At 35.5% G+C, this 20507-nt stretch overlaps 1 protein-coding gene across 1 annotated transcript in view; it reads left to right on the plus strand.

The window, feature by feature from the left end:
- Positions 1–254: 254 nt before the first annotated feature.
- TNIP3 (TNFAIP3 interacting protein 3) overlaps positions 255–20507 on the plus strand; it is a 109462-nt gene continuing 89209 nt past the window's right edge. Inside the window, exons 1-2 of the mRNA XM_043438578.1 lie at positions 255–276; positions 12201–12283. Coding sequence (XP_043294513.1) covers positions 274–276; positions 12201–12283 — 86 coding nt within the window. The 5' untranslated portion in view covers positions 255–273. The remainder of the gene's footprint in view (positions 277–12200; positions 12284–20507) is intronic.

The following is a 20507-nucleotide window of genomic DNA, read 5'->3' on the forward strand; positions in this document are numbered from 1 at the left end:
CAGGGGTTTCCCTGTGTATGGGTGGATTAACCTTTCAAAATATATGTTTCTACTTAAACCACTTGGTTACTGTTTGATTCAAAGGCTGTCATAAAGACACCCTCTCCACGTCTCTGTTAGACCTTGTAGTACACTCACCTAGACCTGAGAAGAACTTTCAGTATAGAACAAGGTAAGTAACGTAGCCTCCTGCCTTTACTTTCATTTCGCTTACTTATCCAAGTTTGCTGTAACTTAATTTCTTTTGAAAATGCCCAGAGCTCTCATGTTAAAATGGTATGTATGATTGATTTTTGAGTTTGGTAATATTAGCAGTTAAGATCTGGTTTCGTGTATTCCAGTGGGAAATGAGATAGAATTTATAAAATGTACCATTGTGTGATGTTCTCCTTTAAAATTTTTACAGCTTTCACCCTTTAGTCCTTCGGTGCATGTCAGATAAGAGAAGCTTCTGAAATGACACATTTAACTAAGTGATGGTATCCTATTTACTATTTCTAACAAATCTTTAAATAATAACTAAATTTAGGCACTCATGGTTAGTTTTACTACGTTTGTCCTCTTAGGTGATATTGCAGGGTTCAGCAATCTTGAGTATGCTGTAATCAGTGCAAGGATCCAGGCAGTGTGTGTCACTGTGGTGGATAGCCTTCATTATACGTTTCATGTATGATTCATGTAGCATCATGTTGATGGAAAGCATAAAAAGTTCTAAATATAAAGTTATTGGGTTGATTTATTTAGTCAAATTTTCCAAAGGAGATTGGAAAACAGACTTTCATAGGTATAATTTTAATGTCAGCAATCAGATTGACATCCCAGGAACATTCATTCTAAAAGCTAACAGTGAACAAATGTACTCAAGATGACTACGACAGAGTGATGATTTTTTCACTGATCTAGCAGTGTCTGGTTTAGTCACAAAATTTTTTACTGTGAAATACTACAGGACTTCATTCTTGGGAATCTCAGGCAATGCCCTGTTGCAGAAACTTGGAAAGACCTTTTTTAAATGGCAAAGCATCCAAGGACTTGCTCTCACAGCCGAAGGCCTGCACAGGATCTTAACGTTATGAGTGACAAGCATTTGTAAAATGAATCAGTGTTAACACAGGCTATTTTCAGAAATATTCTCCTCAAATTTTGGAATCTGCTTTTTTTTAATAAGAATTGTAATACGTTTTTAAAATCCAGAAAATGAAGAGAAACAAATCCTCCCATTTTCTCCTTTCTTTTTCACTTTCTTTACATCTCTCTCTGACTCTTTCCATCTTTTGATCTCTCTCTCCTCTCTGCCTCCCTCTCAGCTGGTTTCCCTCACTCTTCACTAAGTTTACATTGTAATTAGTACATCATTGGCTTCCTGTATAATTTGTCCATTGAAATTTTTAGCCACTGAATAATTTCCCAATTTTAATAAGACAAATGAGGCATGAATAGGAAAGAAATAGTATTTCTTAAACATAGGAAATTTAGTATTAAACTCAGTTCCTCCTGCTAAAGGAACCCAAAACACAGATGTCAGAGGGACCTGAGGATCATTGAAGAGACAGGCACCATCCTAGATGCCTCATCAGCAAGGTCCTGACTCCTTGACCACCTCCTTCCACTGGGGTTAAGCGTCTTTGCCTACATAGTGAGGGGGTAGGGGGAGGAGGGGATGAAGATGCTTACTAAGTTCTTTGTCAACTGAATACTTCCTGCCAAGGATAAAGCCTGAGGCCTTATTTTAACTGTTAGCTTTTAAAAATTGCTTTTTAATGTTTTACTCTTAAGTGCTTTAGCTATCAATTCGTAAACATTGCCTCCTCATTAAGATTAGATAATGAAGAGATCTCAGAGGAAAACCTGTTAGTCACAGTTGTTCTGCCATATGTTTGGAGTTGTGACAGTTTAGATATTTCAAATATTGTTTTCATGAAGGAAGAAGGATTTAAAATAAAAGAAAACATATTTTACACACATATGTCCTCAAGTCTTTAAGCAAGAGGAAAGAATTTTAAATATGTCTTTCTACTGAAATTGCCCAGAGAATGAGTAAAAAATCCATTTTATTTGAAAACACTGCCAACATGAAGCATTCCCAGGTTTTAAAATAAAAACAACATATGAGTGAAAATTATTTTAGTGACTGCAAAGCACAGTTCCAACAAATGGATCCCTTGATTGATCTAAGAATGTAAAAAACCTTGGGGGACAGATAAAGAGTCACACTGGGGCAGTTAGTCCACAGTTAGTAGATTATTATGGTATGTAATCAAAGTTAATTGTTCTATGCTTTTGCTAATCTGACGCAGTAAATTCTGCAAGAAGAAAGATATTAAGTGAAGTAATTCATAAAATACATTTGAAAGTAAATTACTTTTTTCACAGTTTTAAAATATATCTTAAATTACAAAGATGGTGAAATGTTTCCTTTTAATGTGAATAAATATTGGTAAATAGTTATGTCCAGATGACAGATTGTATGCTTACAGAATATATCAGTAGATTCTCAGTAGTTTGCCATATTCGCTGTTTTTTCCTTCAGTTTTAAGGAATACATTATCACTTTTTAACCAACTCTTTACTAGGAGAAAAGGGTTCAAAAGTATTCTGGGAAGAAAGCTTACTTTTTTTTTAACTACAAAAGGCAAACAACTGTAGTTATTAAAACATGCAAAAAACTGTTCAGTCTAAACTATTGGAAAATATGCTCCCCTTTTGAATTTTTCTTGTAGAGAGGAACATAAAATATTGGAAGAATATAAAAAAAATCAAATTTGATTTATAATTGAAAAATGTGAGTAGGAAGATTCTTAATCTCAAAATGTTTCATGTAGACAAATTTAATCCTACTTAAATGTGTGTTAAAAATAACATAGATTTCTAATTAGAGATTATTCTGTTGCATATTTAAAAACAAGAAAGAATATCAAAAAATAAAACCATTAACATTAACATTAGATAAGGCTATAACATAGACTGTATAATTAGTCTGAAAGGATCTTGAATTTCATAGTGAAAATGAAAGGATAGATTCTCTATTTGAAATCCTGTGTCCAGGGGTCAGGTTTCATCTCAGCTTCTTATTAAATCAGAAAGTATTTATTAAAATCTCAGTACTGAGCTTAGTGATTATTAATTTTTATTATACATGTATTTTTGTTAAACAGTAATTTATTTTCATTTGAGTCATATTGAGATAGCCTAGTTCTTTATATATACATTTGTTAATCTGGTAATTACCTGGACTTAAAAATTCCAAGGTAATTTATATGTAGTCATGGATATTTAGACTTATCCCAATTCCTTGATGTTAATAATAATGATAATAATAACATGTTATTATTATTCTTTTTAAAGTATAGTCACTGATATGGCTTCTATTGCTAAAAATTTGGTGCATATTGCCATAAAACAATACATCTTTAATCTCCCACTTTCAAGATTGTCAACAAAAAATCAGCCTTCATAAATAGTATTGTACATAAAACATTCATGTCACATTAGAATCACTTTCTCTACCAGTTTTCTAGTGAGTTCTGAATGTTAAAGCATATTTAAATTCTACAGTATTTATTTAGAACTTACTATTCACCAGACAAGTCAGGGCAAATCTTGTAGTGGAGGCAAACTGGCAATGCTTTCAAGAGTAACCTCTTGCCTAACCTCTATGTTTTTCCACTTGAAGATAGGAAGTATTACTGTTACTTCACAGATGAGGATACTGGGGTTCAGAGAGTTTAATTTGCTAAGAGTCACAAAGTTTGTTGAGTGTTAGAGATGGACTGGAACTCACATCTTTTGACACTTACTTAATCCAATATTTTTTGTAATAGGCTCAGCTGGTAAAGAATATACGTGTTAAGAAAGGTGAATTTATAAATTAGGGGGCCTCAATGAAGTTCAACAGAAATCCAAAGTTTGAGAATAATTCCTCAGACAGAACTGGATAAAGACCCAGAGTAAGCACATGTTTGTCTTGCTGTGGAATGAATGGTCATTCTATGGACAACACATTCCTCTCTGTGGGGTAAGAATTGGCCATTGGTCACATTTCAGCAAGCCTTTAAGAATTATGTGTCACAAGTGATATTGCAATACATGTCATTCTAGGATGACCACAGCACCTAAGTGTTGGAAAAGCTTTTAGCCATTATGCTATCCAATCCCTTCAAATTTGAGGGACCAACTTATGCAGGGATGAGCGAGTTTAGTGACAGCCTTGGTGACAGAATCTTGGTCTCTTGACTTCTGATTCAAGAACTTTTCCAATTTCAGTCCGCAAATGTTAGTTTTTCGTATAGAAGTAGTGTGGGTACCCTGAAGTGCTTGAACAGTAGAGAATCTGTGGTTGTGAAGAATTTTACTTTACTGCCATAAAACAAAAAAGGCTTCTTAGAAGGAAATAGATGATAAAAGTCCCCTGATTTGGCACCTTTCTCAGAAATATGAAGTTGGAAAAAAAAACAACACAGCCCTTCTTTTAAGTTGCTTTTTTTTTTTTTTTGGTTTAGCTAAACAATGGGTACCCCAAAATCTCTTTCTTATTTTTAATTTCCCTCGTCATTACTGTAAATGACAGTAATGTGTAATTTTCCTCTCTTCCAATTTCTTCCACATCTACCATCAAAGGGCCTTAAATACTTGTTTAGATACGGGAATCTTTCTTACCAGAGAAAACAAATGAATGAAAACCTAGAACAAATGTTTATTTTTTTGAATGGCATTATTGTATTCTTTAAAAGCCTTAAGCTTATGTCTTACTTAGCATAGAAATTTTGTGAAATATTTCAGTGAAATCTTAGCTGTTTGCTTATAAATTTAGGTTGATTTTTTAAACACCTGATATGCTTTATAGTCCCTTTTCCAGGCTAAGAGAATTCCTTTTCCTTTTTCAATATAAAATTGTTTTAATAGGGAGCTCTGGGGATAAAACTTCTTGAACAGAAAAAGTTTTCAAGAGTGAGTTAGACTAAACTAAGTTTGTACGCTTGCCTGGAGAACCTCTTGGACAGAGGTCTGGTGGGCTACAGTCCATGGAATTGCAGAGTCAGACATGACTGAGTGACTCACACACACACACACAAGATATTATTAGGAAATCTTATTCAAGATTTTGTATTAAAAATGTTACAGTTCCATGTAAAACTAATTGCTGGCATAATTAATATTCTTCAATTCATTCAGTAGTGTGGTGCATTTAACATATTACAGACACTGTACCAGACACTGGGAATTCAGGGTATGCAAAACAGATGAAAAAATACAGAATGTACAGTCTAGTGGAGAAGAATGGCCTTAAATAGGTACTCGCTCACACACCAAAACAGTGAAATTAAAATTATGATAAATGCTCCAAAGGAGAGATGCATACAGGTATAAAAATCATGTTAAAGGAGTTTGTGCAGTAGAAGTCTACAACTGAGAGAGCAGACTGAAGGGAGCCGAAACTGGGATGAAGCAAACTAGTTAGGATGCAACTTTAGTGGTCCAGGTGAAATATTATCAGTGGTTTGCAAACATTGGTAAGAAGCTATAAAATACTTGAAATAATTTCTTACCAGCCAATGTAATAGAATGGTAAGTCTAAAGAGAAGTTTATTTGGCCCCTTCTTTCCCCAGTTTGTTCTTGAGTTTTGTACAAGTCACTTAATTCTCTTTTAAAGAGAACCAAACACAGAAGACTGGCTTCCCAGGTGCCGCGTGGTAAAGAGTCTACCTGTCAATGCAGGATTCAGTCCTGGGCTGGGGAGATGCCCTGGAGAAGGAGATGGCAACCCACTCTAGGATTCTTGCCTGGGAGATCCCAAGGACGGAGGAGACTGGCAGGCTACCATCCCTGGGGTCACAGAGTTGAACACGCCTGGGTGGCTGAGCGCACACACAGAGGAGCGGCACCCGTGTCTCCTTCCCACTGAGGCTGACCCAGCAGTGATTCTGGTCGCCGTCCCCAGTGCTGGCAGCACGTATTTGGCAGTGATCATCACAGAACTTTAGAATTCAAGGGACACTAGAGGCCCAGTTGGGCCCTGATTCTGCAAAAGAAGACCGAAATCTAGACAAAATAATTAAAATGCTTAAAATTTTACATCTAGTTAACTTAGGAATTGGGGACAGAAAAAAATAATAAAAGTTCCTTCAAATTCTGCTTTCTAATCTAGTGTTTTTCTTATGTTTCTTTCTTACTAATAGTTGCAAGGATCTCAAAAAGTATGCATGATTATCTGCATATTGGGAACAAATAAACTGATGCTTTGAAAATTATAAATGGCTATGAAAAATAGACCTAATAGTTGCTGAAATTCAACAGAAATATTTTTTAAGAGCATTGTTTTTTGTTTGTTCACTTTGCTTTTGTGCGTGTGTGTGTTTTTTAATGAATTTTAAAGCCTTTAGGCAGGACATTCATTTGCTTGTTCTCCACAGGCCCTTCCACCACCTAACGTCACCAATTTATCTTAGCTTCCTGACCCTGCAGGCATTTTCCCACTCCTGACTGAAGCCATTGCTCTTTTTCCGGATTCTGCTTAGCCAGCTCGGCATGGACTCACCACGCTGTCTGTTCTCTCTAAAATGTAGACTGGCCCTCGAGGCATACTGCCTGCTCAAAGCTAAGGACATTCACTTATTTCTGCCTCTAAAAGTTGAGTGGCACATTTTCCAAGAGTGGTCTTATTTGTTCCCCCAAGCAATGTGTGACCAGTTCTTTTCTGTAATTACATAATTTAAATAAAATTTGTATAAACTGATGATTCATGAGTACAAAAAGAGATAAAAGAATTGTTCAGAGCAAGCTAATTTGAGTACCTTGGAAACATCCAATGAAGGTAACTTGCCAAATTTAAATTAAATGTGGGTGAAGCAAATTTAAAAGATTGGGAAAACATCATAAAGATCTAAAAGCACTCTATTTTCAGATAGCATTGAAATGGCTTACAAGTCTAGTTCCCTTGTAAAGACACTAAAACTAGAATTCACGGAGGGTTTGTTGTGGGCCTGAGTGTCCATGTGGAATACCACCAGTAGACCATTAATGTATTATTCTTCATGAGTCTCAGTTTTAACCAAATTTTTGATCTACTGAGTACCTGTAAGTCTCTTAGGTGATGATAAGAAAGCATTTATGTATATTAGACTAAAATATAACATTTCTTTTAAAATCAATATAACTGATTTAATATATCTAAGTATGAGCGTACATATGTGTATGTATGTTTTTCAGCAGTCATAAAATATTATTTATCAGATATAGATATAAGGATAATAATTTTCATGATGGTTTAGCACTTGCCTAGGACATTTCATCCTAAATGTATTGAACCTAGTTAACATTTAATTTTGAATTTAGTTAAGGTGGCCTCTGGAATGAAACAGATTTTCTGGTTAAGTATTATGAGTTCTAAATTGTATACCCCAGAGGGCAGAGTGTTTTATGTTGATAAAAAATCACTTGTCAGCTTCAGATTCTGTTTTAAGTAAAACTTTCATGCCTTTAATTGCACATTTATTTTGACACATTTCAATGCTATAGCATAGTCTTGATCAACAAAACAAACTTATACAATGGTAGAAGAATTCTTTGGCAACTTTTTAATGTGATATTTTCAAGGTCTGTAAAACCCATTTCTGCATAGTTGACTATGACTAGTAATGCTCACACCCTAGTCCTTGAACCTGACTTTAAAAAAGCCAAGTGTATTAAAAGCTGTCACCACAAATGGCAAAACATTCATAAAACTTGGTTTACTTCCAAAAGTAAGTTTATCCTCTAAAGTTGGGTTATTTTGGAACTGTGAATTCTGTAAACTTCTGCTTAAACAATCAAACAGTTTATGATCTTCACTGAGGTACTGAAATCCATCCAAGTATCCAAGACATCTTTTGGTTTGCTTACACAGAAAGCAGCAGCTGTTTCTTGAGCAGTAAGGAACTCCTCGAAAAGAGGAAAAACTGGTCGAGGAAGAGAAGAGGAAGAAGAAATTAACCAGATGATGTAAACAAATGTTTTTTGTTTTAGCCTAGGGGATGCTGTCAGCCAGTTAGGCTCTAACTTCCGTGGTCTTTAATTGTAAATCTTTTGGTTTCCAGAAATTACACGTGCCTTATACTAATTTTCCCCCTGGAAAACAAAAGTATAAAACAACTTTAAGTAAAAATTTAAGTTCTTTTGTTTTCAAATTTCTTGGTAAAAATAAATACAAATAATCCACCAAAAACATCTCATCAGCTGCTGTTGGCCATGGTAAAATCTATTATCCTCAAACTTTTACTTGTCAATATCAGTTATTTTTTATTTTCACATCTCTGTCACATTTTCACATTTCACACATCTTTTATACAATTAGGTATCCTTCTTAATTCTACCATTAAAATATTTGATCCTCACTGTAATATAAGTACCAGGTAGGATCCTGGGGATATGAAAATAAGAAACACCTAGATTTGGGCCTCTAAGATTTAGCATCCTATTTTCTCAACAGGATGATGAATTCTTTGAAAGCAAACACCTATTTACTTGGAATCTTAGAAAAGAGAATCTTAGAGTCAAAATGAACCTTAGAAGATATCATCTATACCAATCCCCATACCCAAAGTCTCCCAATATGAGATCCTTCCACCCACCATGAGTCAAGGGGGTGAAATGATCACAATTATTTGCCTCCTTCCTTCTAAGATTCTGTTACAATGACACCCATAAACAAGTATAGTGTGCTAGCTACACACCAGGCACTACTGTATAAATATTACATGTATCAACATATTTTAGCCTCATTACAGCCCTAGTGAGGCAGATACTATTATTATCCCCACCTTACCTAAGAGGAAACAGAGACATACAAAAGTGGTAACATCTCGGTCAACTAGTCATCAGAGGGGAAAGGATTGCACTTGGGCAGTCTCGTTTCCGAGTGTGTTCTTCACTATGCTATACTCTGTTCCTGTAGATGCAAAAAAAGAAAAAAAAAGTTTTTAAAATTTTAAAAGTTAAAAAAAAAAGTTTACAAACTATTATTTTTCACCCTATATATTTAAACCACTGATATTACTTAGTTTTACTGTCTTCACCTTATTTACCTAACTTTAAAAGGCCAAAATAATTTAGGCCTTTTTCAAAAATTCCCAAAAGAATGTGCCATGGATTCTAGAAGTAATTTCAGAAGCGCAGTCTTAGTATTTAATGCATAGTAGCTTTGTTGGCAGGGAGCAGTCATATTATGGTTACACTTCTCATCAAGAATGATAGTGTACAAAGATTCTGTATCTCATGGACCACATATGTCAAAGTATCTGGGAGAAACCCTGGCTTCTCAGATGTCCCTGCAGGGTAGAGACAAATGTCACAGGTATGAAAGAAAGGAAAGATCTGTTCATTTCTACCTGAAAGTTAACAGAAATAAAAGAGTATAGCAAGCAGACATCATAATCAGCAACATAAACTTGACTGGCTTCTATTTTAAGTACTTCAGGACAAGCTATCTGAGAAATTCACCTTGAATGGGCCAAGACCAAGGTTAAGAGGTATCCTATCTTTTCTTTATCTTTTCACTATTCGAGAGGTACAATTCTCTTTAATGAAAGCTCACCATGCTCTATGTCTGATTTAGTTATCCCAGTTAGGATCTGCCTCAAATATTGAACATGTTTAGCAAAGCAAAAAGTTTGAGTTACACATTTTATAAGAATGAATGAACCTCAGCTGAGCTGCAGTAGGATGAGGTGTGCTGCTCTAGAATGGGGAGTTCTGAAGACAGTGTCTCCTAGTTCTATGTAACTAATGCCTTGTTCCTGCCTGTTCTCATGTCTCCACATTAGCCAGTTCAAATCCAGGAAGTCCATGCTCTCCCTTCCAGGCTGATTTTGTGAAAAATTAAAGGAGCAAGAACGTCAGTAGAATTCCTTATCTTATGGTGTAATGCCACCGTGACTTGTAATTAGTGAAGTGCAGAGAGGCACACTCATGTTTGCTAAGTCTTGTGAGACTTCTCAAGTGGTTCATTTTCTCTACAACTGAAAAAAAGGGAGGCACTGATACTGAAAAAGACCCTGTTTCTTCAGGGTTGACTTGGTTAATTTGTTTCCACTCAAAAGAGAATCCGTTTAATTGCTGAGTGTCTTCTCTGATTGTTTTTGTTCCAATAGAAAAATACCCGCCATGGGAGAAATGGATAAATTATTGGAAATTATTATTATTCCCATAATTGACTTTTCTGATTATCACTCTCTGATATTTTGACTTCCTGGGTAGAAGCATAAGAAGTGTAAAATTCCAGCCTGTGATAAGGCTCTTTAGGAGAAAATACAGTGTTCAGTAAATCACACATTTGAGACTATCTGTTTCATCTGTTTCTAGTGCCTTGGAGGTATTATCTGTGAGTTTTAAACTATAACATTTTAAGTCTGGAAATTGCCTCTCTACAGGTGTTTTGGGGTTTTCTTTTTTTACTACCAGAGTTCAAATAATACAATGTCCTTGCCTAAGAAATGTTTTTTAATGAGGTTTCATATATATATATATATATATATATATATATCTTTTTAAATATTTTGACATTAACACTAGATCTCACCTATCTCAAAAAACATGTGGCTTATACCTGTGTAATGTTCAGTTGTGGGACAACAATAGAAATTCGTGGACTAGAGGTTGAATGGTTTAACATCTAATCCTAGGTCAGTCATTAATTAGCCAAATTATTTGTCCTCGTTGAGCTACTGTTTCCTCTGTAAAAAATGATGGTGTCATAATTCTCAGTATTCTCCAATGTCTCAAATTCTATGATTCTCTAATACTTGGACTCCATGTGCCATTTCAGGTCTGCTGGGAAATTAACATTTTTAAAAAAGTAATTTTAGAAATAATGAAACCATCGAGGATATTTTTTAAACCTTAGTTCAATTGTAATTTATTAATGAATTAACTTTTAAAAACCTCCTCTTCCAGAAATTACTGAGTGCACCTTTTTTTTTTCCTAACTTAGCTTGTATTTTTTTTTTTTTTTTTCTTTTTTGCCAGTCATGCTTTGTCAGGCAGCGTTATCACTTGCGTGCCTTTTCGAGCATTTGCAGAATTCTATGGCATTTCCAGAATGCCACATGAAGAAACAGGGCAATTTCACAATTTTATATAGATAAAAGATAGCTGTGCTATCCTACAGCAGCCCTGAAAGGCATTTGCTTTCATCTAGTAACTGGCTACCCTGGTGGTAATGGATGACTTTTAAACAGCTGTCACAGCTGAAAACAAAATAAAATTCAAAGCCACCCTCCCACACTATGTAAAGACAGCTTGCCAATACCTAAAACAAATCCTTCTTGGAGCATTTTAACAAACAAACGTTTTTTTGGTTGTTGTTACACTTAAATAGAAACTCATAAAACTCAAACAAAGGGGCTTCATGTTTCCCACAGACCTGAACTGCCTAACTTTTCTAATGGGATCACAGCAATTAGTGGTTTCCAGATGCATTTCAAATGTGTTAAGTGCCTGCAGGAACTGGCTTTTAAAACATACACAAGTCTTCCAATGCTTCAGTCTCAAGAATCTACTTTAATCCCCACAAGGGACTATGGTGTCTGTATAATGTTTGGCCAGTTTGGTGCTTAAGTTACAATTAATATTAAATAAGAAAAAAAAAAAAAGTGGAAAATGGAAAAAACTTTGTGCCTTACATACATCTCTAAATTTCCTACCTCTTTTTTAACAATCACATTACTAATTCTTTGTACCCTGAAAATCATGGAAATAATCACTAACTCCTATGGGAGGAAAAGTTGGAATGAATGTGGTTCTGAGAAGAAAGCTCTTGGTGTCATTGGGTCATTAGGCAATCCTGGAAAACTCATTCATAGACTGTGGCTAATTGAACTACAAACATGTCAGTCTGACAACATTAACAGTTTATGACTCGTGCATTGGAATGTTCAGCTTTCTTCACTTGCTCCTGGACAATTTCTCCCTGTCATGAGATTCTTCCTTAACTGGGAGACTGGGTCCTTATGTTTACACCCAGTATTTTACCTCTGATGGAAACTAGACAGAAGGCAAGTTCAGTCTGTCTTCTCATAACTGGCAGTGCTGAAAACAAGACATGAGAATAAAAACATGGCTTTTGAGAAATATGCGTTTAATAGGTGGTGTCTCCTCCACCGACGGATATATTTATCTTCCCTTGAGATATGGGCAAGTCTCAAGTCCTTCATTTTTTTTCTTTTAGATTCCATGTGGACCACTCTTAAATAAAAACGAGAAACACGAGAAACTGGTCATGTTCACCAATCAGTCAGAAGATTCTGAAAGGTAATTGCAGATACTTTATTTAAAGAATGTATGCCTCTAATAGAAATATTCTAGTTGGAGCACTTCAGCTTTCAGACAAAAGGTTTAAGTCTACTAAGGGTAGATGAGAATTTATCTGGTGTTAGTCACTCAGTCATGTCTGACTCTTTGCGACCCCCATGAACTTTAGACTGCCAGGCTCCTCTGTCCATGGGATATCCCAGGCAAGAACACTGGAGTGGGTTGCCATTCCCTTCTCCAGGGGATCTTCCCAACCCAGGTATTGAATTGGGGTCTCCTGCATTGCAGGCTGATTCTTTACCATCTGAGCCACCAAGGAAGCCCTGGAACTTATCTGGATACAGATATCCAGATACAGGTATCAACTCTTTAGTTGATAAGAAAGCTGACATTGTGGATAACAGCATGGAGCATTTGAACACATTTGATTTTTTTTAACATGTTTGGTAAATTTCCCTTGACAAGTTTGGATCTTAAGATAACTTCTCTTGAAGAGCACACATTTTCTCCTAGGAAGCAACCTATTTCGTTAATAAGATGAAGAGTAGCTATATCTTCTCTCCTGAGTTGTTAAATCCTTAACTCAGGTATAGGGTGAGAAATTTACTAATCCCCTTACCAAAAAGCTCCTTCTTCAGTCACTTACTATATTCTATGATCATTTCTGGCTTTCCTCAAGCTTCATTTTATTCATTGACTCATATAGTTATTTCTTCAACTTATTTGGCACAAGATGTTGTGCCAGCTGCTTCTAGATGGTGAATTGGATCCAGTCCTTTTCCTCTAGCTGTCTGCAATTTAAAAGTAAAATACCACGCATAAACACACACCCCTAAGTATAATGTATGTTGAATGTTTTGTCTCATAAAAGAGGCACAAATAATCTGCCCTGAGATATGACAGGAAGGTGAGAATCCTATTAATGAGCATTAAGATATATGTGAAGGATTTATTTGACCTAATTTCTGGCAAAAAAAAAAAAAAAATAGGGGGATAGATGGAAAAAGAGAAAAATGAAAGAATATTCCAGGCTGAAGGCAGAAAGTATACAAAAAAGTCGTGTAGATAAATTAAGGATTTGTATTGGACCCGTGAGCACTTCAGTTTGACTTCCACATCCAGTATGGAATACAAACTACATCTTGAGTGAGAGACTAAATAGCTGAGGGTTAATTATACAGGCCAATATTTCTCTCTCTATGAAGACAACTTCTTTCAAGTGAAGGGTAATTTAAAGAAATAATTACCCTCAGGTTCTCAACTCAGGGGTACTCAAACTTGGATTCTTATAACGTGTGGATCTGGAGACATAGTCTCAGGATTCTTAGATTATGAAATTTTTTCCTTAGAAGAAGCTCATGCATACTTCCACTGTGAAAACACAACTGTGCACAAGGGAAGCCATTAAGATTTCTGAACAAGGGTTCACAATCAGCTAATCTGGTCACAGTGTCTGAAATTGACAGAGGGGACGACCAGAAGTTTGAATATATGCAGAAATGCTGATTTCTCCATTCCTCTCTACCAATTGTATTCAGTATCAATAACAAGCATTTTAGCCTTTAATTATATAACAAACATTTTACTATGTGCTACTCTTTATTATTCTATAATTTGTGCTGTATGTATAAGTCTTGTCTTCTTAAAAAGATGTATCTACCTCAAGGAAAAGAAATTGGCATACAACAATATAACCCACTTTAGCAGTAGGTCTACAATAGGCATTGATCAATTTCATATAAGTTGTTATAAAATGTGTAAGTAAAATAGGAATTCACTTCACAGAAGTAGTTTGAGGATTAACTGATTTTATTGACAACCTCTAAGATACTGTAGATATTACAGAAGCGTAGAAGACAAAATATGACATTGAATGATTTCTAGGAAAGATGATACCCCATTCTCCTTTGGTAGCAAAGGTCAATATTTGGCAAATTTTACCAGTTTAAAAGAAAATGAGTGAAAGAAAGGAAAGGAAAAAAGAAGAGAGGATAAAAGGAAGGAAGGAAGGCAGACAAATCTATTGTTTCTGTGTTTTGAAGATATGTATACCCTATGTATCTTTATATACCCTACAAAGCTTTTCCTTCTGTGTAACCATGATGCAAAAAGGTAGGGATTACCCTCCTCTCCCCCTCTCCCACACACACACCATTTTCTTCCATGTGGAGAATTATAAAGACTGTAAGCTCCTGAGTCCCATTCTATTGTCTCCTCTCCTCAGCAACTCAAATTAATGTTTAGATTCTCTCCATTTACCTATGATGAAAATTACTCAGAATTTCGTAGTTAACATATTTTTTTTCCTACAGTAGTAAAATTTTTGTTTTTCTAAGATAATGAGAGAGATAGGTCCTTTGACTGTAATTTAAAATGCTCAGGAGATGATTTTCAGGTTAATGTTTTTAGTGTATGTGACTTGGGGTCCAGAAGAAGGATAGGTGGATAAAGGCTGCAGTCCATGCCTTCATCTTAGGGTGAGAAAGACAGAAGAAAGAAGGGCTGTGAGTGACCACAGGGTGGGAACCAAATAGTGAGTGCTGGTCATCTTCCCCTACTTCTCTCCTAAACCATTTTAGGTTCTGCAAGGGTAAAATTTGCCACCTCATGAAGGTGATACACTAGTATCATGGTTGTCATACCAAGCTTCTTTTTAAAGTAAAGGGGCAGAGGAAATAACTTTGATCCCAGTGAGACACTATCACAGTAAATTAATATTTTGTGGTTTTTATATTTCCTGTTAACAGAATCTCAAGTCACATTATTTAAAAAGCAACCCAGGGGACTTCCCTGGTGGTCCAGTGGTTAACACTTCATCTTCCAATGCAAGGAGTACAGGTTTGATCCCTGGTCAGAGAACTAAGGTCCCACATGCCTCAAGGCCGAAAAACTAAAACATAAATCAGAAGCAATACTGTAACAAACTCAATAAAGACTTGGAAAGAAATGGTCCATGTCAAAAAAAAAAAAAAAACAAAACAACCCACTCAACATATGATGATCCTGGGGTCATCCTGGTTTTGATGTTCTAAGACCAGCTCCTGTTTGAATTTTTCTAAAGCAGATTTTTTTTCCCTTGTTCTAATGTTCATTTTAAGAAATGTAAGTATTTTTTTAAATAATGTATTCAGAAAATTATAATTATTACCTAGCAAGAAAAACTATTATGATTCATTATAGACTCAAGTAGAGGTAATCTCAGTAGAGTAAAATGAATGTTAAATTCCCATGACGTACGCCCTTTAACTGGCATGAAACCCATTCATGTTAGCACTTGTTCATCCTATGTATTGAACACGGTCAACTACAATCTCTGTTATTCATTGTCTTCTGGGAACAATGTACTGGTTTTGAACACTATACTGGTTAAGGACCTCCTGTGTCTTTCCCCATTTGAAGCATTTAAATGTCTTTATGTAAAACACTGGTGGGCTTAACGAAAACTAAACAACAGGCTTTTTTGCCACATGAATAGTACACTCCCCTCCAGATGTAGTATTTGGCAGCCAAACAGCTGCTGACTATTAAAGGTCCCTTAAAAGCTTCATTTTTTGCTTATAAAGGGAAGAGTAGTGTAGGGACGTTTATGGGGTGATAGGCAGATGTTTTGGTTGGAGCAAGACTATGTGGTAAGCAAGAGCTAACACGATCATTTTTATGATATTATCAGCATTTTTACAATTCTTTTGGCCTCTGTTTTTAACCTACTTCTTACCTGACTGTAAATTAAACTGTTCTGGAAGGGCAGAATAAAAGCCCAGTTATACAGTTGCTATCCACATGGTGAAGAGAGAAGTTAATGGTATCATCTGCTTGCTCAGACACACAAATTTTCTATCCATTCAAATTGGTTCGTCAGATAAAAGAGAAATGAATTTTGAAGTGCTGAGTAAGTATTTTAAAGACTCACTGAACCTCACAGATCACCATCTATTTTTTTCTCATAAATTTTGCTAACTCTTAGTCATACTTTAATTTAAATAGTTTCAGTATTAAAATTCATGAGACAAATCTGTCAGTTTTTCAGAAATTATATTTCTTCAAACTAATAAACATCAAAGTTACATTGTGCTTCTAGACAACAGTCTAATTAAATCTCTTCTCTTTCCAAAATGAGAAAGTGGCATCTTGAGCATGTGTTTATGTGTAATATATTGCATAAAATTAACTTCTATTGGATGGATACATTCACAGTGACTTAAGACAGGGGGCTTTTAGAAAACTTGTGTTTTCAGTCAGACTCTGTAAAGCATATTTCGGAAAAGGTTTTTTTTTTTTTTCCGTGCAAACAGCACCCATGGGATGAACATAGACCTTCCACTTACTAAGGCCTAGCTTAAACAAAACGCCCAAGAAGACATCCACAGTATATCTTTTGTTCTGAATGTTTTTAATACTTCATGCCTACATAACTTTTTGTTTGATTCAGTGCAACAATCATTCCTAAAGTTCTTGCTATATGCTAGGAGGTGTTTGGGGAAATACTGTTGGAAAAAATACCAAGTTAGAATTCTCCAAAGGAGCTACTTGTCAGTTATCTAGGAAAAACCTTTAGCATGAAGTTTTGTCTCTGGAGATTGAATCTGCCAGAATTTACCTCAGCAGAAACATTTTTGGTATTAATTGTGGAGGCATAGAGCTCTCTTGGAAGTCTAACTAGGCCCCAGTCAGGCCACAAAAAACATACAGCCAGCTGAATGAGTTAAAAGTCTGTACTTTCTGTGTGTGGCAGCTCTTAAGAGTTGCCCTTTTTTTTTGCAGAAGGCTTCCGAGTTTAAGTTAATGGCTTGTCCTCCAATGTGGTTATTAAATACCTGGACCCTTCTAAGGCAGTACACTTAGTTTTCATGGCTTGAATTTGACACAGTTCAAAGGCAAGCAACAGGACGGAAGATATTGTGTTAGCAAAATTCCAGTTTTCAGGGCAATTTAGAAGCAACAAATTGACAACTCTCTTTATGCTGCCCTGACAGGGAGTTGTATCAAAACACTAAGTGAGGAAAGAACACAGAAAAATGAAGAGACTTGAGTTTGGAAATTTTGATTTGGTTTTGGTTTGGGTCTTTCTCTTTTATTCCTTCATATAAATGAAAATTTAAGTTTAATGAAATGAAAGTTGCTCAGTCGTGTCCAACTCTTTGCAGTCCCAGGGACTGTAACCCACCAGGTTCTTTTGTCCATTAAGCTTAACACCCTTAGTGAATTGAGTCTTTTCATTCCTGGTAGGCTTCTATTAATATTTCAAATACTACATACATCCCTGTTCAAACCTAGGTTTACTATAGAAAGTAGGGAAGTTATGTTCAGAATTTGTTTGAAATAAATTTTTTTCCCTGCTCTTAGTCATTTATGTCATTTGCTAATTTTTATATTGAAATGCTGTGCTCACTTTATATTCTGAATACATTGCTTTGTTAAGGAAGGATTGTATTTACTTAAGTTGCATCACCTCACTTTCCAAGGCAACTGCAGTATAGAATCAATTTTCCGTTTTACATCTAGGATATATTTCTAAGCTGGAGATATCTGCTTTCCAAACCCAATTACTTACATTGTTCTAACTATGTAAGTTCCATTATTTTCCTTACATTACCAGCTCATTGTTTTCAATTATTGCAGAAAAAATTAGAGTGAAATAATATTTAAGACTCCAATCGTTTGGATTATTTGTCTTTTAAAAATTTTGTATTTTACTCTGTACACTTTATTTTAGAATATAAACAGGAAAGGAAATGTAAATAATAGCAAAAAAAAACTTAGATGAGTTTCCCACTCTACACTGTTCTTGTTATTTGACTATGACACTCTTGGGGTGCCCTTATTCATAATCAAATTTATACTACTTAGTACTTTATGCAGTTTGGATGGTCCTTTCACTCTTTCATCTAAATTTAAAGTAGATCACAAACTACACAGAAATATTAACTTCAGCATATGATTCTTGGTTATTTCCAATAACTTCTGTCTTACCTGCCTGAAGCTTAGTTGCTCTTTATAGGAAAAGAGCTGATCATCGTGAGTAAATGTGGTAAATGCCCTGAAATATTTATTGAATGACTGAGTGAGTGGAGACTAATTTAGCCTGAAAGATTACTCCTCTGCTAAGCAGAAACCTTCTCTGATCGTTAGAAATTAACCTGCTGCCATGCCATCTTCTTATTCTTCTTGTCTCTCTTTCTTTTTGAAAATACTTTCTATTTTCTAACTATAACATTAAAACATGAGTTATAAATCAGTTTTTTCTGTGTGTGTCAACTTTAAAAGTTGCTGCAGTTATGCAGACGGCTTTAGTGTTTGCAAATACAGATGAAAAGAAAGAAAGGAAAACTCAGGTTTAGTACTAACTCTCAAAATGTCTACTAATTCAAGTTTTCAGATCTCTCTCTACTTCTTTTTTTATCTTTTTTCATTAAAAATGGGACTATAGAGAAAAAGTTGCTTATGAAAAATTTTAAGTAGGTATATCTTCCTGAGTAAATATTCATCTCTACAGTATCCAATTATTAAGCCATATCACTACTGATTTAACTGATTTCCTATTTGAAACATTCCGGTTGTATTTAATCTTTTACTTTCAGGAACAGCGCTGCAACAGACAGGCTTATATTTAAATCTTTGGACACATTCACTTTTATTTTCTTAGGGTAAATTCCTAAAAGTGGAATATTGAGTGAAAGTAGAGAAAAACTTAAAACTTTTGATATGCACTCAAGCGAAATAACACTTTCCCTCCAGTAATAGAGTAATTTTTCTACATTGTTATTATCCTCCAGCTATTATTCACTGTTGAACCAAGTACTTCACTCCAGTCAAAATGTCTTTCCTAAGAATACCATCCCTTACTGGAGTTAAAGCTGCTCCGCCACTTCAGTTGGTCGTCCTTCTAGAAGCCTCTCTCACAAACTGAGAAAACCTACCCATAGTCAATGCCATTAGTTACTTTCGACCTAACATCCTCACGTCTTGAGTTCTCTGTCCTTCTCTCCAGTCTGGATTGCTACTCTTGACCAACCATACAGTCTTTTTCCTAGAACCTTCTTTACTACCTCAGAACTTCTAGTCATTGGCCTTTCCTGGCTGTTCAGTTTTTCTAGTAAGGGTTTTTCCAACTAGTAGTCTTGAGATATACGAATGGCTGTACTATTTAGAGCAAAAGGGAGGGAACAGCTCTCAGACTATTTACAGTTCATTTACTATGTAGATTTTCATGCAACCCTTCGTCCCCACCCCAGACTTCTTCTGGGCCTCTTGTCCCTGAATCCAGACACTTTGGGTTTCATCTTCCTAAAAGAATCAGCCTTTGGCCATGCGTGGGTATTAAGATAGTTGCCTGGCTGCCCAGGTTCTCCTGAAAACAGACCTCAGGGATTCAAATGCTCCAAAATCAGAGAGCTAATCAGTTCCCTTCTTTCAACACTTTTTTCACCCCTTTCAAATGCTCAGCCTCTCAGAGATTCTATGGTAGCAAATTTGTCTCACTTCTTGGCAGTGTCTCTGTCTAAAGACGTGGGTTTTAACTTGCTCTGCTCCAGTCGTTTAGTTACAACTTCTGCTTTTCTTTTACCAAAAACTGATTGAAAAAAAATTTATCTAAGTTTTCTTCTCTCCCAGTTCTCTGTGTTCTGTGGATTAATGATGGTTTAAAGAGTTTGTTTCTTGGTATTTTAACAGGGATTTAAGAAAAAAAGTGAAATTCATATGTGCTATATACCTATATAGGTATACCTATATAGCCCATTACTGAAAGAGAGTAAGTAAGTCAAGATCCATTTTGAGAATAATTCCATAAGTGAGTCTTGGTGTTTAGATACTGAGGCTTAATGCTTTCTGACATCTTCAATTCAATGGCCAGAGACTTGTTATGTCATCAAGTGTATTTATATCAGTATTAACTTGTCTCTTTTAATGATTGGCACCCAAATTCTACCTTGCTGAAATCAACCCCAGCACTCTACTGTTGTTTTTATTTGTCTCTTAGCCCAAACCCTTACTGTGAGCCTCTCAGGATCATTTGGTTTTGGAGTGTCTTTTCTACTCAGCACAGAGATGGGTTTTGCTTTGTAAGCCGTGATCAAAATCTTGTTCATGAAACAGCCGAGTTAAACCCATTGACCTTTGTCGGTATGATCAGTATGTTTGTTCTCAGTTCTGTCTTATTACTTAATAGTAATATTAACTTTAGATACTGTGTTTCTTTCCCCACTTGATCTGTCTTCCTTGCTTA

This window comes from Cervus canadensis, chromosome 19, assembly GCF_019320065.1.
Source record: "Cervus canadensis isolate Bull #8, Minnesota chromosome 19, ASM1932006v1, whole genome shotgun sequence".
Classification (NCBI taxonomy): Eukaryota; Metazoa; Chordata; class Mammalia; order Artiodactyla; family Cervidae; genus Cervus; species Cervus canadensis.